The sequence below is a fragment of the Ictalurus punctatus genome, chromosome 3 (genome assembly GCF_001660625.3).
Source record: "Ictalurus punctatus breed USDA103 chromosome 3, Coco_2.0, whole genome shotgun sequence".
NCBI classification, from domain to species: Eukaryota; Metazoa; Chordata; class Actinopteri; order Siluriformes; family Ictaluridae; genus Ictalurus; species Ictalurus punctatus.
The window spans coordinates 14,877,015-14,901,616 of NC_030418.2; the positions used below are offsets into that span (position 1 = coordinate 14,877,015).

The 24,602-nt window shown below is 38.5% G+C and overlaps 1 protein-coding gene across 1 annotated transcript; it reads left to right on the plus strand.

Moving 5' to 3' along the window:
• Positions 1-20,751: 20,751 nt before the first annotated feature.
• foxi2 (forkhead box I2) lies at positions 20,752-23,438 on the plus strand. Its single transcript, XM_017463218.3, has 2 exons — positions 20,752-21,501; positions 21,778-23,438. Exons 1-2 carry the CDS (start codon positions 20,913-20,915, stop codon positions 22,341-22,343), a joined length of 1,155 nt encoding a protein of 384 aa, XP_017318707.1. The 5' UTR covers positions 20,752-20,912; the 3' UTR covers positions 22,344-23,438.
• The last annotated feature ends 1,164 nt before the right edge of the window (positions 23,439-24,602 follow it).

Sequence of the window (24,602 nt, forward strand, 5' to 3'; positions counted from 1 at the left end):
TAGACTGTTTTCAAACTGGTGGTTGAACACCGAGAATCATGTGACATCTGACCTTGGTTGCTGTGGTGACTGACCCTGTAGTTATTAGATTGATATTTGGCAAGAGATGTATGGATGGGAACTGTGCCTTTTTTTCTTTTTTTTCACTACTAACTCCAACTATATTTATCCCTTGCTCTCATTCCTTCTCTCTCTCTGTGCTCTTTCATACTCAGCCAGTGTATCAGTCAGTCGTTATATGACTGACAGGTCCTATTCACTACCCTGCCAAAAGGAAACAGGCATCTCTCTCTCTCTCTCTCTCTCTCTCTCTCTCTCTCTCTCTCTCTCTCTCTCTCTCTCTCTCTCTCTCTCTCTCCTCCTCCTCCTCTGTCCCCACCCTGCCTCTTCCTGCAGTGGGTCAGTCCGCATGGTGGATCTGGATGGAGTTTGTCATCTTTATTGATATGGACAGAATGGGAACTTTTGTTTCTCCATATTCATAATTCATGTAGCATAATAGTGTGGTGGAAAGTTTTACTTATAGCACCGTTTAAAAACAGAGTTTGCAAAGTGCTTTCCGAATGCAATTATATCACAATAGTACAAGTAGAAAATAAGCTGTGATATAATGACATTTGTGGCTTGCATGGGTTTGTTAAAGGTTTACTTTTATTTTTTCCCTGTAACAAAATTCTAGCTAGGTCATTTTTGTTGTATTTTTATTGTTTAAAAATTGCCACAAAGTAGAAGTGGCTTAGCATTAAAAAAAAAAAGAAAAAGGTGCAGCTTGTATCAGTGGGCTAGCAGGGCTAAGCCCCTCCGTCTTTCAAAAAAAAAAAAAAAAAAAAGTATAATGTTTCAATTTTAGCATCCACATCGTCTTATTTGTTGTTAACAATTATTTTGGACTTTTGTGAAAGTGCAACAGCACCACCAGCGGCCGTTAGAAAAACACACAGAATTATATAAAGTAGTATTGTAGATTCATACGATCAGTGACAGCGTGTTGGGTGATTACACGCCCCCAGAGTTGAGTGACATGCCCCCTAGTTTTAATCTCCATATGGGCTTATGTCTAGCCCATTTAAGTGACATTTACATTAAACGTCATCGGTCATCAGCCTCATTTGCAGGAGTAATGAATGTGAATGAAGTGGATTATAGATCAGTCAGATATAACATTAAAACCACCTGCCTAATGTTGTGTAGGTCTCCCTTGTGCCACCAAAACAACTCTGACTCGTCGAGGCGTGGACTCCACAAGACCTCTGAAGGTCTGCTGTGGTATCTGGAACCAAGACGTTAGCAGTATAGATCCTTTATGTCATGTAAGTTGCGAGGTGGGGTCTCCATGGGTCAGACTTATTTGTCCAGCACATCCCACAGACACTGGATCGGATTGAGATCTGGGGAATCTGGAGGCCAAATCTACACCTTGAACTTTTGTCATGATCCTCAAATCATTCCTGAACAATTTTTGCAGCGTGGCAGGGTGCATTATCCTGCTGAAAGAGGTGCTGTGTATTCTGACACCTTTCTATCATAGCCAGCATGAACTTTTCCCACAATTTGTGATACAGTAGCTCTTCTGTGGGATCAGATCAGACTGGCTAGCCTTCAATTTTGGCGCCCAGGACCCTGTCGCCAGTTCACCGGCTGTCCTTCTTTGGACCACTTTTGGGAGGTACTAAAATTATAATAATAATAAACTTTATTTTACATAAAATAAATTTATGTAAAAGTATATAGGCATGTATAAAAAATATATATATAATAAAATACAATTTAATGATTAATAACAATAATAGTAATAGTAACAATTTAAAAAAAAATAAATAACAAAAATCAAGTAAAAGCAATCCTAAAGAAATAATGAGTCTTTATTGATCACACATACATTACAGCACAGTGAAATTTTTTTTTCTTTGCATATCCCAGTATTTTGGGAGGTTGGGGTCAGAGCGCAGCCATGATACAGCACCCCTGGAGCAGAGAGGCTTAAGGGCCTTGCTCAAGGGCCCAACAGTGGCAGCCTGGCAGTGCTGGGGCTTGAACTCCTGACCTTCTGATCAGTAACCCAGAGCATTAACTACTAAGCCTCCACTGCCCCCTTATTTAATTTATTTATTATTATAAATAAGTTATAAGAGAAATTTTAAATACACTAAAAGACTGAGTTGATCTAAGATCAGATGGTATTGAGTTCCACAGTTTTGGAGCATAAGAAGAAAACACTCTTTCACCCATAGTACTAACCACTGCATACCATGAACACCCCACAAGACCTGCTGCTTTTTGGAGATGCTCTGACCCAGTTGTCCAGCCATCACAATTTCACCCTTGTTGAAGTCAATCAGATGCTTACGCTTGCCCATTTTTCCTGCTTCCAACACATCAACTTTGACAACTGACTGTTCACTTGCTGCTTATTGTATCCCACCCCTTGACAGGTGCCACTGTAATGAGATAATCAATGTCATTCACTTTACCTATCAGAGGTTTTAATATTATTGCTGATTAATGCATGTCTGTTAAAATTTTTCATTAAAATGTGTGTAAACAATGGACTGAGCACACATTGTCTGATCAAAGTACACATTACACAACAGGCCAGACTACAGAAGTGTAACTTTAATATTTGTTATTCCATTATTCTGTTATTGGTATACAGTGCAATATTATATTATATATAATATATATTATATTTCAGGGGAAATACAGCATAGAGCAATTTTGCAGCAATACCACATTTTACAAACACATTTGACTGGCACCCTGTCCAGGGTGTACCCCGCCTTGTGCCCGATGCTCCCTGGGATAGGCTCCAGGTTCCCCCGCGACCCTGAAGAAGGAGTAAGTTTTAGAAGATGGATGGATGGATGGATTATTATTATTATTATTATTTCTATTATTATTATCAATTAAGCTTTGGGATATAATGTATTGGTCGACCCTAATAATTTAATTGCCAAGTGTCATGGTAGCGCAAAACTACACCGTGTTAGTTGGTGGTGGAGAGTGCTGTGTCACTTACTGGCCTTAAATATCCCATAGGTGTTCAACCAGGTTGAGATCCGATGACTACAAAGGCATAGGATTTATGTATATACTTTTCATCCTTATCAAACCATTCAGTAAGTCCTCATACTTTGTCGATGGGGACAGTCATTCTGTAAGAGAGCACTCCCATAACATTTTTCAGTCTTCACAAAACTGTTCACAATGAAGGTGTCCATAATGAGTGAGTCAAGCTTGAGGCACTGTCATGGAAGACATGATATGGTCTATTGTACAGTAATCTAAAACAATACTCTAATCAGTAATTCACAGTAAGCTAGTCTAGTAAGTAATTCTGTCCAATACTAATGCCTTTACACATTTGGCTAATTGGTATAATGAGAGGAAGATGTAGTTAAAAACTATATATGCAGCAGTGCTTTACCTGAAAAAGAAAAATAGGAAGAAAAATTAGACAAAGTGTAGAGACAATTGGAATGGGATGAGAGTCTGTAAGACAGGTAGCAGCCAGTGACAGCATATTAACACTTCAAAGATGAGCAAGCAATGCACGTGTCTATCCAACATGGCCCAGCGAGATGAGATGCCAAGAGCAGATCTCTGTGTGTGTGTGTGTGTGTGTGTGTGTGTGTGTGTGTGTGTGTGTGTGTGTGTGTGTGTGTGTGTGTGTGTGTGTGTGTGTGTGTGTGTAAAATGAGATATTGAGTACAGAAAGGAGAGGGAAAATGAGTTCCTCAGAGCTGTTGAAGAAAAAGAAGAAAGAACGTTCGTACTCTCACAGAGAAAGAAAGGGACATGGCAGATGGAGTGGGGAGTTGAAAGAGCAGGAGAAAGAAACAGGGAGAGGGGAGAAGTGGGGATTAAGTGAGCTCTCCATTTCCTGGGTCAGTGGAGAGAGAGAGAGACAGAGAGAGAGAGAGACAGAGACAGAGAAACTAGTATAGAAGTAGTGAAGGGAAACAGGCTTACCAAGATTTATCACAGCTTTACCCTCGCCATGCTCCATTTGTGTGTGTGTGTGTGTGTGTGTGTGTGTGTGTGTGTGTGTGTGTGTGTGTGCGTGTGCGTGTGTGTGTGTGTGTATACAGCTGCATGTTTTAATGAAAAGAAAAAAGATGTGCCCTGTGTCTGGATGCATGTCAGCAAGACAAATGACAGCCTCCAAAAACCTGACCAATATTTCTATCAAGTTTTTACTTCTATTCTGTGCTGCCATTTAATCGGTTGTGGTTGCAACGATAACATTTAAGATAGAAGATTAAGCATTAATAATGGCTTAGTGGTTAGTATGTTTGCCTTGCACATCTGGGGTTGGGAGTTCTGGAGGTGTATGGAGTTTGCATGTTCTCCCCGTGCTTTGGGGTTTCCTCTGGGTACCCCGGTTTCTTCCCCCAGTCCAAAGACATGCACTGTAGGCTGATTGGCATTTCTAGATAGTCCGTAGTATGTGAATATGTGTGCGATTGTGTCCTGTCATGGTTTGGCACACCGTCCAGGGTGTTGTCCGCCTTGTGGCACGAATTCGTTCCCTGAGATCGAAAGGCTCCAGACTCCCCTGCAATCCCATGTAGGGTAAACGGTACAGGAAATGAATGGCTGGATGGAAGTTAAGTAACTTTATAAAGAGGGTTCATTATTAGGCCACAGACGTCAGGAGCTTCAGTTACAAAGATGGTTCAACAGGTTTTTGAAAAGATGAGATATTTAAGAACATTTGTAGGAAAGACAGTAATTGAGGAGGGAAATTATGGTTGAATGCTCGTGCATGAGTATACAATAACAAGAGCAACTGTTCTTTGGGTGTGTTAGAATGTCCAGACGAGTACAATACAAGAAATGTATCTATTATCTAACAGTACAATACACCTACATAAATCTACTGGCAGATAACTGAATAATTGTTTTATTGTAATCTTATGATTAATATGACTACTCAAGATATTTTCACTTGCTAAGATGTATGTTTTCGCAGTGCAGACAGACCGTAAGAAGAGTTTGCTAATATTTAAAAAGTGATATGGTCAGATGAGTCATCCTCCACCATGCTGTCGACAAGTGGGCGAGTGCATATGTGGTGTGCACCAAGAGAACAGTACAGCATTGAGATGTTTGACCCCTACAGTGAGGGTCCCTGTTGGCAGTGTTATGATGTAGGAGGCATTTTGCTAGCATGTTTTGCGTCCGCTTGTGCTCTGTGAAGAAAGGGTCATAGCAACTTAAGTTATAAGTAAAGATGCACTGATGTATCGGCCGATAAAGGCTATTTTTCACGGTCTTGGCCAATAGTTTAGAAACATCCGAAGAGAAGGGCCGATTATATCCTGTCAATCAAAAGAGGGCAGGAAAACACATCGATTTCGTGCTGTGTGTAAAGATGATGTCTCTTGAGTGGGATGATGACAAAACTGCACTTTTTTAATCTCTATAATCTCTGCACTGCTAAAATTTTACACCGGAAGTCAGCAGCAGTGAAGCGGGAGTTTCAGCGTTGAGTCAACCCCCCCCCCCCCCCCCCCCCCCACACACACACACACACGCCCCCCTGCGCTGAATTAAAGCACCAGTACACTGTTGAAAGATTTAAATGAAGATGAGTTGACAAAAAAGTATATATATTACACAGAAAAATATATTTGTAGAGTAGTATATTTCATATCCAGTTAATGTTTATATATAAAAAAGTTGATATGATATATTACCAGTTTGATGTCAGTGATGAAGTAGAAATGCTTTAGTTTGTGGTGAGTGAATGTGAAGCCTAACAGGAGGTTTTTTAGAATTCAGTCAATGTTAATATGAATTAATAACATTCAATAAGTTAAGAAATCTTATTTTAATCTTCAGAATTTAGTTCAGGTGTTAACGTTAATGAGTGATGTGTTTTCTGTTTATGAGACCAGTTACTGTGAAACACCTTGTTGAAATAGAGAGAATAAAGTTTTTATTTGCATTTCCTTCACAACTGTGGAATGAATTATTATTCATTTAAAAGAAGACTTAAAAGGCAGAACTATCGGCATCGGTTATCGGTATCGGCCGATATCACTAGGATAATCGCTTATCGTATCGGCTGAGAAATTTTGTATCGCTGCATCTCAGTTATAACCCATGATGAAACATTTCTCAGACCTGAATGAATGGATTGATTAGTATGAAAATGATATAAATCACATTCAGTGGTCTTCACAAGTCACCAGGTTTAATTCAATTCAATTCCGTTTCATCTGTATAGTGCTTTTAACAATGGACAGTTTTATGCAATATTCAAATTTTTTGTATGGAATGGAATGGATGGAAACATAGCTAATGGCTCACACCATTTTTCTTCTGTTTTCAGAGCCTGGGTGGACACAGAGCCTAGAGTTATTCTTCCATGCAGATAAACTGCAAAAGTCTTTTGATGTAAAAATAGCTGAGTCCATCTTTAAGACCCTTGCTCTAAATCACACTGTAGTGAACAGCAGAAAGCACTTCAACCCGAATGGCCTTTCAGTGCTGTATAAACTTTTCTGGTGCCTACTTCTTGTGTCACGGCTTTCTATATGCCGAGTAATTACTCAAGTCTCATTCCAAATCTCAAAGATCCGAATAAAATGTTATTCTTTTGCATTTATATTTTATTCATTTGTATTTCTGTGCTGTTTTATGTCGTTTTTATTATTAACCGTATCTGATACCCAGTCAAATCAATACAAACTGTAACAGTTGCAAAAGAGTTGCTAAACTCACCTGCTCTCATACGTTCTTATACATTCAAATGACTTTAATTAAAAACAAAAAAAAAGCTGATCTCATAAAAATGTATTACATTTAAATGAGGGATGGTGATGTGTTCTTTTTTTTCTTTTCCAGATTTTGATTGATTTCATAAGAAGGAGGTCAAGCAAATTCTAAAACCTTGCCCCAACTCTAATTTTATGAGTATATGAACATTCTCTTTTTAGTTAAAAATCTTTTACTCTAAACACAGTACAATTACGTGTGCATACTTTTCAAATGAGGTGCATACTATTTAACTCTCTGCTTCCACTTTTAGGAGGTCTCCAGTGTGACATTTATGAAACCGTCATATTTGCAGTTGCATTTCATGGCAGTATTTGCCCAGTCACTCTCCCAGACACCTTGAAATTAGAGTTGATCAGAACCTGTAACAACCACAACACAGAAGACAAACATCACAAATTCATTCCCTTTTGTCTGATGTACTGCTTTGTATATATTTTCACTCATGCATTGTTTTTCTGTACCTTCTCCACCACTGTTTATAATGCATTATACTGTATACATGATGCACTATTGTGTATGCATGCGCACAACTGTACATCTGTTCCTTGTAAATTTGTTCACTAAATCAGAATCTACAACAGTGCTGTGGGTTCTTTGTAGAGGAAGGTGATTTTTCTATTGCAACAAAACACATGGAAATCTAATTGCCCTCGCCAAAACCATGGCAACGTCAGCTTCGCACTGTCGTCTTGTTTAAAAACTTAAAAAAACAAAAAAAAACAAAAAAAAAAAAAAAAAAAAAAAAACAGAAGCCATTCTAAAAGGTGTGTGTGTGTGTGTGTGTGTCAGGGATAGATGAACTGCGGCGTGCTCTGGTGATCTACGACTCTGTCTGACAGCACTACAAACCTGCCTCTGTTTGAGCGGCTGTTTTAGCGTTTTCACTCTTTGCTTCCCACAGGCGGAGCAAGGCAGAGAAAAGGAGAGAGCGAGAAAGGAGAGGAAGAGGCCGGGAGGAAGAGAAAGAGACAGATTGGCCAGAAGTGCTTTTATAACAGGCAGGACACAAAGAGCTGATTCAGTGCTTGGTGCTGCACCTGCCTCCACACACTGTACAAAAACAACACACGCCTCAATGTTACTAACACCAACATTCTTCCACTATATCTCTGGGCTTCGTTTTGGTTCTCTTTTTTTTCCTTTCTGACTTTCAAATAGAATGGACTACACAAGCATCTTCAGTCCTAGATGACATAGCCTATGCACGTCTACTTGTATACATATACAAAGATTGTGTCTAGTGAGTGCGCACTTATATAAGGCTGCTAAACTGTGCATTTATTTACAAGCAAACATCTGCAGCACATGGCATGGGATCTGTACATATACGCAGGTACCCAGTCTTTCTCACGCACTCCCTCTCTTACAGAAACTCAATATTCTGTACTCCCCAATCTCTGTGTGTTTTTAAGGCCAAGTAAGTCAAGCCAGTGAGGTGGCTGGAGCTCCTTCGCTCATTGTGTGAGCCTGTTTGTGCTGGGAGAGGTTAAAGAGAGGCCTGTCAACAGGATGCAGGCTGTTACTGCCCTGTGAGCTCTTTGGCTACCGATGTACTCTTTTCAGGTGGCATCTGCAGCAAATTCACTTCTTCCAGACACACACACACACGACACAAATAGCCTCTACAATGAAGCATGTGAGAAATGTGAATGTTGACCTCTAAGACAAAAAGGTGTGTCTGAAAAAGCCGTTAAAGCAGAAAGTCTGTGTGTGTGTAAGAGTTCATTCAGTGCCGATAAAAATACATCCAGTGTGTAGGATCCCTTCCTTTGTGTTGGTGTGCTTCACTAGATTATTATTTTCTGCTACATCAGTGCTGTATAACCTTGTCCTCTGTAACCGACGCAAGGGGTGTAGACATATTTTCCTAAATTATCTTTGCTAGTTACAAAGTAATAACAACTTGGAGAAGCAGGATATAATGGACAGGGGACTCAGGGGAATGTTGAGGATCCATGTGCAGAAGGTTTACTCACAATTCCAAAACACAATCTAAAAAAAAATGTAAAAAATAAAAAAAAATTAAAAACAGGCGAGGGTCAAAGCACAAATCATCATCATCATCTGACAGCAGAATCGCTCACTATCTTAAAAAAACAGCTAAAGACCCTCCTCTTCCATGAGCACGTAACTAACCCCTAAAATACCACCCCCACATTATCCTTTAAAACTCTGAGCACTTTGCTTCTCTAGAACTCAGTTATAAATCTTGTATGGTAGGACTACTTGTATTGTTCTCCGCTTGATATATCGCTTTGCTTGTATTTCCTCATTTGTAAGTGGCTTCGGATAAAAGCGTCTGCCCAATGAATAAATGCAAATGTAATGTAAAACAACAAGGCCAAAACAGTGATCCAAAGAATAATCCAAAAAACAGGAAAAAGTCATGGGTATGGTAAAGCAGACAGAAAAATAGCAAGGCTCAATACTTACACAAACTAGGTAGTTGGCAAGACTTCACAAGGAGTGTTTGTGAACCATGTGCTTATATATGCTAGACCAGGGAGTTAACAATGTTGTGAGGGTGGAAGAAGAGTCCTTGGCATTCTTGGGTGGAGGATCTCTGCAGTCTGTGTTACACAGGACATTCAGGGTTGTTTTATACATACATATATACATACATATATACATACATATATATATATATATATATATATATATATATATATATATATATATATATATATATATATATATATATATATATAATTAGTAGTAGCCTAGAGGTAGTGGACTTAATGATTGCATTTGTTGCATGTTTTTATTTCAGTACGTTTAGTTTTGTGTTTTTAGTGTAGTGGAAAATCCATTACAAAGCAATAATCCCCACATTTTTTTCTCAGGTCTTTCTTTGGATTCTATAGCAGCAACTGTTATCAGCAGCCGTATTTCATGATTTATGGGAGATTTATCTTCATCCTGCATGATTTATAAATGTAAAGGGGGGAGCGAACATAAAATGTGCAGATAAGCGAGTTTCTTACATTTATGTCACAGTGAGAAAACATGAGGGCCGTGTTGTTAAGTTTTTCCGGGCTCTATTAAATACAGTACATATTTTAGACTGAAATACTTTACTGCAGATATACGGAGATATGCAACTGTCCTTAAATGATAATGCTACTGGAAAATGTTGCTGGGGAAAAGTGTCTCATTTTTAGAACTAACTGACTAAATTATCCATCCATCCATTTATCTTCTATACCGCTTATCCTTTTCAGGGTCACGGGGAACCTGGAGCTATCCCAGGGAACATCGAGCACAAGGTGGGGTACACCCTGGACAGAGTGCCAATCCATCACAGGGCACAATCACATACACATTCACACACCCATTCACACACTACGGACACTTTGGACATGCCAATCAGCCTACCATGCATGTCTTTGGACTGGGGGAGGAAACCGGAGTACCTGGAGGAAACCCCCACAGTACGGGGAGAACATGCAAACTCCGCACACACAGGGCCACGGTGGGAATCGAACGTGCTAACCATTAAGCCACTGTGCGCCTGACTAAATTATTTAATTAACTAAATCTTAATTCCCATCCATGTTGGCTGTACCACCGCAGTGAGCATACATGTATTTTCCTTTTTATGTGAATTTTATTCTTTTTGTACGATTTCTTTTCTTTAAAAAAGCTTTGGTTTCTTTTTATACATGAAGAATGAAAAATGATCAGTCGTAACAGATACAGTAAAGTGCAAACGTCTTAGGTATTATAGTTATTTGATGACTTCTGCATCATTGAGCCAGTAAAAAATCTATATATATTTTAGTAAAACAAAAATTAAATGTTCATCAAAGGTAAACTTTTTTTTTTAAATTTAAAAATTAGATTTAGTAGACTTAATGATTACATTTGTTGCATGTTTTTACTTCAGTAGGTTGAGTTTTGTGTTTGTAGGCTAGTGGAAAATCCATTACAATGCAATAATCCCACATTTTTTCCCTGGTCTTTCTAATACGAAACTTGTTCAGGATTGTAATTAGAATTTCTGTTATCTTTTGTAACCATTCTATAAGAGTCCTATAGGAACTGTCTTATAGGACAAGCCTTAAATATCTTGTAGGACAACTTCTACAGGATTTAGTTTAATGGATCTATTTAAAATTTTTACAGGATTGTGTCTTAAGATTCATAGTAAGGTAAAATACTCCCTAGATTAAAAGAAAAGAAAAAAAAAACAATTTTAAGGAAAATATTTTAGGATTTTAAAACTCCCAGAGTACCCTCTGTAATCTCCAATAGTGTTTCAATAACGAGACATTATTTCTAATAAAATACAAGTAGAGTTCCAATAAAATTCTAAAAACAAATAAGATCCTATAGCAGTGGTCACCAACCCTGTTCCTGGAGATCCACCTTTCTGAAGGCTTTAGCTCCAACCATAATCCTGCCCATCTGACCATCTATTCATTGCTTTAAGAAGCTCTTGATCAACTGAAACAGGTGTCTAAGATGTTGGTTGGAGATGAAAACTGCAGGAAGGTACAGTAGATCTCATGGAAGAGGGTTGGTGAACACTGTCCTACAGGATAAACTGAAAATTCATTTAACATGATTCATTTAACATGACTCTAAAATGTTAAGTGAATCATGATGAATCATGATTCATTTAACATGACTCTAAAAATCAAATCCTACAGGATAAACTAAAATTCCAATAGGATTTTTTTGACAAGAGAAGAATGTAACATAATACATAATACACCACTTTTCAGACAAAAAAAAGGCTATCGGAGTTTACAGGCAAAATCAGAAAACAGTGACAGTCAAAGTCTCCAGACAAACGGTCGATGATTAGAAATATTTACCAGCGAATTTCCTTATAAAACTGAACATAGTGGACCTGAGACTATAAGTTTAACCTGAAATGTTTTACAGTTGTACTGATGAATTTTTAAAACGCAAAAGGTTGTCACACCAAATATTAATTTTTGCTTAGTTTATTGCTGAATTTATTTCTGACTTTACAGTAGATTATTTTAATGTAAAAATGTTTCATTTAAAGGCATCTTTGTTTAACAGCATTTCTTTACATGTGCCTAAGACTAGGTGCACATACACTGCTTATTAAAATGTTCCCATGGTTCAGTGTACAAAATGCAAGTATGAAAGGTTTAGAACAGGACTTTGGAAAGTGTCCAACTTTAAACCAAATCAAATGTATGTAGTGTATGTGGGGTCGTTGTGGCAGGTGCTGCTGTGGAGACTTGCAGCACCCCCCAGTGGCAGCTCATGCCTAGAGCACTAGACATCACTATTCATTTACATTACATTTACATTTATGACATTTGGCAGACGCCCTTATCCAGAGCGACTTACATTGATCTAATTTACACAACTGAGCAGTTGAGGGTTAAGGGGCTTTCTCAAGGAGTGCCCAGCAGTGGCAGCTTGGTGGTGCTGGGATTTGAACTCATGACCAACGTCTTAACCATGAGCTACCACTTCCCCACAACACTATTCATGTTGTGTAACCCTGCTGAAAAAACCCCAATGGAAACCATCACATAAATTCGAATGGTTTCCATTACAAATACCATTACAAACCATCAGCTGACCATTAAAACCATTATTGGTCATTAATGGTATCCACTAGACCTAACATGCCACCAATAGAAGGCAACAAATTACCAGTAGAGACCAGTTAAACCAATAGAAATTGACATTATAACCATTAAAAGCATTATGAAGGTTTCTATTGTTTTTTTGTTGTTGTTTTTTTTTGTTTGTTTGTTTTTTACATCAGGGAAGGACTATGGTTGTGCAGAAAATACCTATATGGTGGACAACATGACTCTGCTGGTGTGTGTTTGTAAGATCAAAAGTTGGACAAATTGAAAAATGCCTAGTTTGTGTTTGTGCTATAAATGAACATTGATGCCTCAGGCATCTCTGCTGTGCAGCAGAGATTGTAGTGTGGAGGCAGTGTGACTGCTTTATGCCTGCCTTTGTCTTTTCTACATACTGGGACAATCCACATGGTGAATTTAAGTCTATTAAATAGGAAAAATTGTTGTGTGTTGGAGCTTGCAGCATGCCATGTTATAAAATGAATATTAATACACGTTTATTATGCTTTATAGTTATGCTTTTTAAATTAGCCTCATGCCACATGAAATTGTGTTATGTTTTCAGCAATAACAAAGCTTTGAAACATTAAAATATTTTACTGTGATAATATCCAGAAATTCATGGAGCTAAGTAAGCTACCAGTGAAACAACTACTAAAAGATATTAACATAAATACAGTAATAACTGTAATAAGTGTAGTGGTTGGTAACAGATGAGGCATGACACACTACAACTGTATAGTTGGCATTTAAGGAAATCATGTCACATTATGTCAGATCAGGAAGAGGCACAAAGGTGGCTCGTTTGTACCTATCAATAACTAAATCCATACCTGTCAATCACCTCATCAATGACACCCCTATAAAGATTATCATATAACTTCTATCAAATATATTTGTCATAAAGAAAAGTTTTAGAAGAGATATTCACGTAAAGGGATATTTTCAACAGTGAAGTGGTGAATGCAGTGATGAATGATCACCTTTAGCAATCCTCTTTAGAAAATATTCTAGTGTGTTATTGGGATATCACACCATATTTTAATATCGCGTATGGACTTTAATAGTACAAAATCGTTGCCGTTTACATGGTGCATGTCATGTTTGTTTACAGCAGCAGGGAAAATAAATCTGTTTTAATACCTGAGGAGCGAGAGAGAGACAGAAAGAGACTGAGAGAGAGAGAGATGTATGTTATTTCTGTGATTATTGCCACTGTGTAGAGCCATCATTTTTCTCAGAGCTCTAGCCTCAGTATGGTGAGATTAACTCCGTAATACTATAATATCTTGGCCTCATCATCCTGAGCCTGGAGTTTATATGGAATGCCAGAACTTGAGAGAACTGGCAGCTTTAAATACAGAGTGGTCGATCTGTTGAGCTGTTCCACACTCTGGCCTTTTATAGAATAGCTGTGGGTGGACAGGGGGTGGCTGTGTGTCCTGCCTCCAGTATATGTGGTGTTATTGACTCTTCTAGCAGGACACACACGCAGGACATTCATTCCTGCTTACCTGGTATGCAATGAACTATTTATTTAGATTCTAAAAATGTTTTAAATTCGCCAAGGAAACCATTGGTATTTCCTCTCTATAACAAACCCGGGTGTGTTTGCAAATGTGTGTCTAAGTGTGTGTGCGTGTGTGTGTATAAGTGCGTGCGTGCGTGCGTGTGTGTGTGTGTGTGTGTGTGTGTGTGTGTGTGTGTGTGTGTATCATCGCAGAACTCTATCATATAGTCTGGCCAACTCATCCCCAGTTCATAAACTCTATTTATGATGAATTGGTATTGTCAATGAACTGTCAGGATAAAACCACAGATTTTTAAAATCTATTTTGTTGTGTAAATGGAAATGAATGTTGTTACATTGCTGCTATCACTGCCTCAATTCTGATTTTTGGAGGGGTGTTGATTCTCTTATCTTGCTCCAGTTAAAAACAGTTAAGACTGATTGTTTATTGGTTAACTATTCAGAAACACACCAATAACATTTCCAAATGTATTTCAGATTTGGTGACTTTACATTCATTGGCTAATGTTGGGTCCCTGGTGGACTTGTGCCTAGCATGCAGTGCTCTCATCACCACGGTCTCACCCCAGCCACTGCAGGGTTGCACGAGCCACACTCAGTGCACGTCCCAAGCCCGGAAATGGGGAGGGTTGTGTCAGGAAGGGCATCCGGCCTAAAACTCGTGCCAAAATCAAAAAATGTAGATGGGTTATCGGCTGCGGCAACCCGGGAGCAGTCGAAATGGGGGGGGGGGGGTCATTCATTGGCTCATGTTCTATGTAATCATGCTGTGTCTGACAACATGACAACATAATGGCCTAATCATTCACTTCAAATCTAAGCTTGTCAAGGGCCCCCTAGTGGACAGGTCCCCTAGGCCTGCTTGGTAATCTGTCCCTTGTGTTATATGATGACCGTCCTCAGCACGTGTTTAGATATGTGCTCCTATATCTCCATCTAAACCAGGACAAGAGAAGCACTACATAGCAGAACAGCACAGAGAGAGTGAGTGAGAAGGTGAGAGAGTGTGTGAGTAGAATAATATATTTTGAATTAGTGATATACAACAGACTGTTTTTGTCTCTTACTGTCTATCTCTGTCAGCACTCTGTTTAAATAAGAGAACGTTGCCTCTATCTCTGCTTTCTTCTTTCCTTTTCCCCTCCATCCACTCATTACTCATGTGTTCCCCTCTGTCACCCACACGCCAAGGGCCAAGTGAACCTCTAATAAGCTTTTGAAACTCCATTCGCCTCTTGTCTTCATACACACACACACACACACACACACACAGAGCAAGCTCGGTTATATCTCCTTTCAAGGTAACAGTAGGCCTTGATCTTTACACTTTGCTGTGGCATTTCCCTGACAGGCAGGATGAGCAAGAAGAAAGCCTGCTTCTCTGAATAATGGATAGCATGGAATGTTAATGTGTTTATTGTTGGTTCACACTGTATATCACTTTACAGTCATATCATTAATGTCCTTTTTAACTATAACCATTGGTGTCTGCTTAGGTTTTTGACTATACGTAATTCCATTTTGGGCTATTAGAATTGTACCCCCCATAAATCGCTATCAGCTGTAGGTAACATGCATGATGAAGGAGATTCTTAGGACTTCTGCAGTAAAGACCGGTAAATCAAAAAAAGGAAATGTCAAAAGACACTTTTAAACAATTCTTTTTCTTGCTGAATTTTATTTATTTAATTTTTGAGGATCAGACCATAAATGTTTATTAAAATATTGCAATTACTACTGATCATTTGTTAGAAGAAATTTAGAAATTCTCAACACAAAATGTCAGAATTGATGTGCATTGATACAGTGGTTGAAAATTATTTAACCACACTGCAAACCTAAATATGGCTGTGATCAGCAGATGGGGCTCTTTCTCTCTGTGACACAGTTTACAACTGCAACAGACTTTGCCTCATTTGTGTGGACTAGCATTAGGCAAAAGTGAAACTGCAGCTCAACATTTTGCACAGTTTGACCATAATAGATTGTACAGTGATAGTTAAAAGTTTACACACCCTTGTTACAACTGCAGGTTTTTGTTACATAAAAATTGAAAAATTGTTACCACCTATAATATGATGTAGCCACCAACAAAATTCAGGTGAAAAACAAATAGAAACAAACAGAAAAGAAGTTCAACCGTATATTAACCTGGCTGTACACGTGTACAAGCCTCTTAACTAATACTTCGTTAAAGCACCTTTTGCTTGTAATACAGCACACCGATTTAGCATATCTTGAGTTGGCAACTTTATTCCACTCTTCGTTGCAAAAATGCTTCACTTCTATTAAATTGCGGGAGGATCTCTGGTGCACAGCTCTCTCCAAGTCATTCCACAGCTGAAGAGAAGCAGCTATATAGCATGATACTGCCAACACCATGCTTCATATTGAGTATGGTGTTCTTTGGATGTCTAAGCTGACTTGGTTTTTTGCCAAACATATACACTTTGCACTTTATTAGGAATACCTGTACACCAGCTCATTCATTCAGCGCGATGAATAAAATTATGCAGATACAGGCCAGCAGCTTCAGCTAATGTTCACATCAACATGAGGAAAATCAGACCAGAATGGGGGGAAATGTGATCTGGTTTTAGTATTTCTGTAACTGCTGATCTTCCGGGATTTTCACACGCAACAGTCTCGAGTTTACTCAGAATGGTGCAATAAAGAAAAAAACATTCAGTGAGGAGCAGTTCTGCAGACGGAAACACATTATTCATGAGAGAGATGAATAGAGAACGGCCAGACTGGTTGAAGCTGACAGAAAAGCTATGGTAACTCAGATAACCACTCTGTACAATCGTGGTGAGCAGAAAAGCATCTCAGAATGCACAACACATCAAACCTTGAGGTGGAGGGGCTTCAATAGCAGAAGAAGACATTGGGTTCCAATTCTGTCCAACAAGAACAGAAAGCTGAGGCTGCAGTGGACACAGGCTCACCAAAACTGGACAGGTGAAGACTGGAAATACGTAGCCTGCTCTGATGAATCTTGATTTCTGCTGAGGCATACAAATGGTAGGGTCAGAATTTGGCACCAACAGCATGAATCCCTGGACCCAACCTGCCTTGTGTGCACAGTCAATTTAATACCAACCAGTTATCACTTAAATGTCACAGCCTATTTGAGTACTGTTGCTGACCCTGTGCATACCTTCTTGGCCACAATTTGCCATCTTCTAATGGCTACTTTCAGCATGATAATACATCATCTCACAAAGCAAAAGTTAATCGAAACTGGTTTCATGAGCATGGCACTGAGTTCAGTGTTCTTCAGTGGTCTTATCAGTCACCAGATACCACCTTTGGGATGTGGTAGAACAGGAGATTTGCAACTTGAAAGTACACCTGAAAATAAATTCTGCTGGAATCATGTCAACATGGACCAGAATCTCAAGAGAATGTTTTCAACATCTTTTGGAATCCATGCCACAAAGAATTGAGGCTGTTTTTAGAACACAGGGAGACTCTACTCAATATAGAGTTCCTAATAAAGTGTTCAGTGAGTGTATTTTAGAATTGTGGCCAAAAAAATACGGGCGGCTGGGGCTCACAAGGAAGGGAATAATAATACTACTACATAATTGGAGCAATAAATCAATTGATTATAACATAAAGGTCATCAAAATATATACATTGTAAATAAATAAATAAATAAAAATACATTCTGTGCGATTTACTTCTGAACCTGTGAATTGTAAGTCTTAAGATTATGATTAACCATTGAAGTTTTATCATTTATTTATTTATTTGTTTGTTTGTTTGTTTATGTGTATATTTATTTGCAATGTAAATGTAATGCTGTTACTGTTATTATTATTATTATTATTATTATTATTATTATTATTATTATTATTATTATTATTATTATTATTGTATTTAACTTCAAGAAATGGATTCCTCCCAAATACTCTAGAATTTGAAAATGTAAGTAAGAAATAGGGATGAGTAAACTGAGAAATGTTTGTGGTTATTCTATTGGGGAAAAATTGGAAAAAAGGCCTATCTGGATCCCTCTAATTAGGCTCTTATAGCACATAACATATATTTGCCTTATAGTTAATACTAATACTGTCTAATATTAACTATAAGACAAATCCCAGCTTATTATGGGTGGCTGTGGCTCAGGTGGTAGAGCGGGTTGTCCACTAACCATAGGGTTGGTGGTTTGATTCCCGGCCCACATGACTTCACATGCTGAAGTATCCTTGGGCAAGACCCAAGTTGCTCCCGATGGCAAGTTTGAGCCTTGCATGGCAGCTCTCCTACCATTGGTGTGTGATTGGGTGAATGAAACAGTGGAAAGTGCTTTGGAAAAAAGCATTATATAAGTGCAGACCATTTACCAACATTGATCTCATCAGAACATAACACATTTTGCCACTTGGTTTGGGGTGATTTAGGCGGGCTTGTGTCTAGCTACATTACCCAGTAGTCCAGGCATGTACAAAATATGAGATTGTTATCACATGAAGGGAGTGAGCAGTACTTGCCAGATATTCCTGCAGCTCCTTTAATGGGCTCTGATTGCCATTAAACAATGAGCCAGGTTGTGGGCGGAGCGACACGTGTAGCCCCGCCCCGTTCTGCAGGCTGCAGCCAGGACCTTCTCACCGAACGAAACCTCTGACTGTGTTCTTACAGATGTTTATCACCAGATGGCGCCATTTATCTTCTCAGATTCAGGCGAAACGTCAGCATGGAGTTCCCCATCTTTCATCGCTTATAATACATGTTTATTTATTTATTTATTTACTTATTTATGTTTACACTGAAATCGTCTCCAAATTCCAGTTCTGCTAATAACTTTCTTTATATGGACCATCCCTGTGGGAGCATTCGTATTTCAACATTACTAATAGGTTCCAGATGGAACAAATTATGTGCAAATCATGAAAATTAATTAAATTCGAAATCCTTATTACTAAATGAAACCCCTGTGTTGTCTTAAGGGCCAAGAATGACCTGCCACTATTTTTAACAGCAGAGAAAACGAGTCGTGTCCACTGATTAAATGCAGTCTTTCTGCACTGCAGAGGGAAAATCCACTTATTCACAAAGTTTTTGATGAATGACAGGTTAATTCTTCATGAAAAATAGATTTTAAAATTGAATAAAGCTGCTTTATTTTAGGGGTTTAGTGAAGGCGCTGTAGTGAATAGGGTAGCCTGTGCGTAATGGACTACAGGGTTAAACTATTACTAAAGAAATACATCGAAATACTCAAAATACTCATGATAATATACCTACACATGTCTTATTCTTTTAATTCTAATTAATAAATTTACATATACTGGGACAAATGAAGAAATGCTTGGAATTTTTTTTTTTTTTACCAGTTTTCCGTCTTTCTTTCTTTCATTCTTTCTTTCTGCGTTGTAAAGTGTACAGTTCATTTCAAGCAGTTTTTGTCAGCGCATTACATGGAACATGGATCAGATTTTGTTTGACAACGTTTGATGGAAGATTGTTTCATACATCGAAAATAACCTAACTAAATAGTGTAGGAATAAGAATGTAGGAATATAAAGAATGAAGTAAACTTACCTCTTTATATCAATTACAGATGTGACGCTTGACATTCGAAGAAGACTTATTTATTATTATTATTATTGTTGTTGTTATTATTAGTAGTAGTAGTAGTATTGTTATTATTATTATTATTATTATTATTATTATTATTATTATTATTATCGGGATGAGGAGGAGGTGGAATATAGTATTAAAATTAGTAGCAATATAAAACTCCTTTGTTTTTATCATCATAATCATGTTGTATAGGGTGACAATCTGTTATAAATCTCTCGGTTATTTAGTATGTTGTTTGTTTCCTGGTTGATCAGCTGGTTTTGATTATAATTTGAGTTTAAGGCTTGTGAATTATTCTGTCAGTTATTGGACATACAGACTCCTCTTGCTGTTGGCTGGGAGGCTTCTGTTAATCTCAGTTCTCTTCACATTCACAGTTACAGTCAGATCCCACAAAATCTTCTGTATTCAGACCTCCTCCTCCAATTCAGTAGAATACATATGTAATTCCCCTTATCGCTGTCTGTGTGAGATAAACGAAAATAAACTGTTTAGGGCTGGTAAAATATGTTTTTGTTGTTTTTTTTTTGTTCGAGAAAGAGGGAAATAATGATACATGAAAGTTTCTTTTTGTAAAGTAGCTGCCTATATTGCCATAATTATTGATGAACTGATCAACTTTAAATAGAGTCGCATACAGGTGTGCAAATAATAAACTGACGCAATGTAAGAGTCAACACGTTTTTATTTATTACTCACAGTTCACTGGGCTAATGTGACACTTTGATTTTACCCGTTCATTATTCTCGGATAATGATGTTTTGTTTTTTGTTTTTTTTCTATAATGTGTTGCATATGTCCCAAATGTGAAGTTCTTCAGTGTTTATAAGAGAATCTGTACAATCCACATAGACACATTTCAAATGAGTCTACCGTTTAAGGATTTTTCTTCATCATCACCATCATTCTCTTTTTCTTCTTCTTCTTAAAAATGTTTGTGGGGAAAAGCACTCTGGTCATATCCGGACAGTATACAATGTTAAAACATGTTAATAAATGTATCAGTTCACATGTAAAGCCCGAAATGAGAAGCTCTAAGGCTACAGGTCGAATGTGTTGCTTAGCATAAAACCAAATAAAGGTGTATAGTTTGCTGAGCAGAAAGAGTTGTCTAATCTCTCCAGTATCAGTTCTCCATTTCGCTGATTACAAATGAAACATGTCCTCTCAGGTAACCACGCCCCCCGACTCTGAAAGCTAACTCCTATAGGCTGGGAGTGGTGAAGCTGTCGGTTAAAAAAAAAAAAAAAGCTCCATGGCGCACGGCACCCTTATAAATGCCTACAAATCTCCAGCAGTTCATCCAAACCACTTGCTGCTGTCGGGTGTCGCGTGTTTACAAAGGAAAGCGGTGAGAGCAGCGCGCGCTTGGTCTGACACAGACAGCTGTGGGATTTTATCCAGTGCTGGGACAGGACATGATGAACTCCGTGGACGCGCAGCTCCACCACAGTTCTGCCCCCGCCGCGAGTCCTCTCCAGCCCAAGAGCGCGCACGACGCGCCAGAGATGGCTGTGTACTGCGACAACTTCGTTTATCACCAGCAGAGTGTAGCGAGCGCGCAAAGGCCAGCTGGGTACGGCCTTGGCGAGTACGCGTCTACACCAAACCCTTACCTATGGCTCAACGGACCCGGAGTCAATTCCTCTCCATCATACTTACACGGAAACAACAGCCCGTCGTTCATCGCACCGTCTTACGGCTCCCAGAGGCAGTACCTCGCCAACTCGCCCGGGTTCGCGGGTCCTGACCTCGGCTGGCTCTCCATCGCAAGTCAGGAGGAGCTGCTGAAGCTCGTGCGCCCACCTTACTCCTACTCTGCGCTCATCGCCATGGCCATCCAAAACGCGCACGAGAAAAAGCTTACATTGAGCCAAATCTACCAGTACGTGGCGGACAATTTCCCGTTTTATAAGAAGAGCAAAGCGGGCTGGCAGAACTCCATCAGGCACAACCTCTCCCTGAACGACTGCTTTAAGAAAGTTCCGCGCGACGAGGATGATCCAGGTGAGTGCACACACCTCATCAAATCCTTTTCATCACACGCTATTACTCCATAACACATACAAGACCATGGTGTGATCCTTGAAGTCAAAATGCATATGAGTAGCCAAATTAAGTAAGTGTTTTTAGGCTAGCTAAATATCTAGACTGAAGTTTCTAGGCATTATCATTCGAAATTCCCTTAATATCATTTAGATACATTTTGGGATAGAAGTGGGTTTATTCTATGACGTGTCATGTCTAACAATGCCTGATTTTTTTTCTCTTTCTCTCTCATAGGAAAAGGAAACTATTGGACTTTGGACCCCAACTGTGAAAAAATGTTTGACAACGGAAACTTCCGCCGAAAAAGAAAGCGCAGGTCAGAAGCGGGCACCGGGATTCCCGGTGGTACCAAAGCCGAGGATGGCAGGCATATTGCAGGTGTGAAGTCCTCTGAGAGCGCGCACCTGGGCGGGGGCGTGTCTCCGGAAATAGACACAGAAGCCAATGAGAGCCACCGAAGCGCGTCTCCAACGGCTCCTGCGTCAGCACCTTGCTTCAACAGCTTCTTCAGCACCATGTCCGGAATGAGCTCGGCCCCGGGTCCGGCCGTTAGACAGGGCTCCCTGGGGCTAATCAGCGAGCTGTCCAGTCGGAACATAAGCGCTCTAAGCCCGTATCACGGCGCGTCTGCGACCGACGCTGCGCCGCACGGGGAGCAAAACGACCACACCGTGCACCCGAACCGGCCCACGTATTCAAGCGCGTTCGGTGGCGCTCAAAATGCGCAGTACAACGGCCACTTCTACAACAGCTTCAGCGTGAACAGTCTCATATACCCCAGAGAGGGCACGGAGTTATAATTACGGAACGTCCTCAGTGTGGCTTAGGACAGCTTTGTCTGATCTTTTTTTAAAGACATTTTCACAGTTTAACCTTGAAATTAAAATATCTAATAGTAAAAAAAAAAAAAAAACTACATAACAAAATACACGGTACTGAATCAAGCTTTACTGTGTTTATTGCGTCCACCGAGACTTGTATAAACACCATAGGCCTAAGAGTTATTTCAGTAGGCCTATAGTAGGTATTAAATTAACACTTCAAAAAGTAACTCAACGCTAGAAGTGGTAATTTAACACTGGACATGGTGACACTGGGGATTTCGCTGTGTAGCAGGGTGTAAGCTTAGCTCAGCTTGTGCAACAGACAAATGAAAGTATGCATTCATGGTCAGCTGTGTGCATCTTGGATTTACCTCCCTTCAGGATTTTTAGTCCAAACATATTTTTTTGTTGTTCATATTCTAGTTTAGATAACTTACACTTTTGACACACACTTTATTATGGAGCAATCCTAATTCATTTTGTGGTTTATTAATGGTTGGTTGTATTTCTGAGGAAACTTGCGATACAGCCTAAACAATTCTAAATGCAACATTGTAATTGGTGGGAAATGCAAATGTATCCACCTTAAACATTAGTGCTCTCAGCTGTACCAGCCTTTCTCTCAAGCTTTATCTCTGTCTCTTTACCACTGTGTTTTAATGTGTATTTTTTGTAAATTATATAGTTATTTTAAAATATATATTTAAATTAAATTATGTATTTTTGTAGTCTGTTTCAGAGGACAAAGATATATTTCGTATTTGGATTATAAATTATGAAGACAAAAGCAAAAGTGCCACTCAGCTAATCTTCAGGATCATTTGGAATGTTTGTCCACACTTAAACGTAAAATAACTGGACATTTCCCCTGTTTTTATGAACATGCAGATATTTCCCCTGTTTTTAAGAAAATTACAATCTGAATTTTTTTTTATCCTTAAATCTCTTGTATGATATTATTATGTTTATGTTTGTATTATTATGTATTATTATTTATGTGTTCTCTGACCTTTTGTACTTTTTATAAATATAGTTGGAAAAAAAATCTAAATTTATAAAATGTAATTCCTAGATTTTTTTTCTCATCTTTTCATTTTAAACATGAATAGCTCAACACATTTTAAATACATAAAATATTTGCATCACAAGTATATAACACACAATTGATGCAAATTTTTAAATGTTATATTATGTCTCACAGTTCTAATGAAAGAGAAAAAAAGATCAAATCTAGAACCCTGAAGTTTCTTTAGGCGATACTAGAGACCTGAAACTTCTGTGAAAAACCCTACAGTTGAATGTTTTCATTAGAAAGGTTCTGAATAGGACTATCAGCCCTGGACTATCCAAAGAACCATTGAAGAGCTATCTTTTCTGAGTGTAAATGTTTTAACCTGGCAAAGAGCAGCATGTAAAATACAGAAGATGCAACAAAATTATCAACATAGGTTCTGAGCAAAAGCTAGTAATCCTGGGGTTCAGAGAGCTTGCATTTCCACTATACTACTTATGTAGAGGGTTAACAACATACATCACTAATGATCTAAAGTATTTTTGATTTATACTATAGAGCTGAACTGATGTAAATAGTAACTGATTGTGATACATCCTCAAAGAGCCTTTTTATCATTTTTAAAAGCAAAAAGATTCAGCACATTTCCTCACCATCTGATTTCAGCGTAAATGAGGGTGATGTGGTTGAATTTCATTCAGCTTTGTACGAATGAAATCATAAGGAAAAGTACAAACATTAATTTCTCCCCTTATTTTAATATTCATAAAGTAAAAAAAAAAAAACGCTCTTTACACTTTTACATGAGACCATGGTCTGTTCAGCTCATTGTGTTCAAGAGAATAAATAAACAATCATCTATAACTAAAATTAGAATAAGTTTATAAATCTCTGGCTCTTGAGTCAATGTTAGTTCACAGGTATACAGGTATCAGGTATACAGTATATAAGGTGTATCAAGAAACAGTATTAGTACACAGTTTGTTAAAGATGTTTATTTTATGATTTCTACATTATTGAGTCAGTATAAAAACATTTTATATTTCCAAACAGTATTTCTCCAACAAAAAAATTAAATGCTACAGAAAAACATTTGTATGTCAGTAACAAAAGCAGCATATTACATAAAGGACCCCTTTTGGGGGGGGGGGGGGGGTAGAGGGGGATCATATTGAATCAAATGGGTATTCATACAAGACAAAACAAATACAAAACAAAAAAAC

What these genes read in the sequence shown, in the direction of transcription:
- foxi2 (XM_017463218.3), top strand. Translation starts at nt 20,913, where the DNA reads ATGATGAACTCCGTGGACGCGCAGCTCCACCACAGTTCTGCCCCCGCC. An exon ending in GCGCGACGAGGATGATCCAG is followed by an intron (nt 21,502 to 21,777) that starts GTGAGTGCACAC and finishes TCTCTCTCATAG; the next exon opens with GAAAAGGAAACTATTGGACT.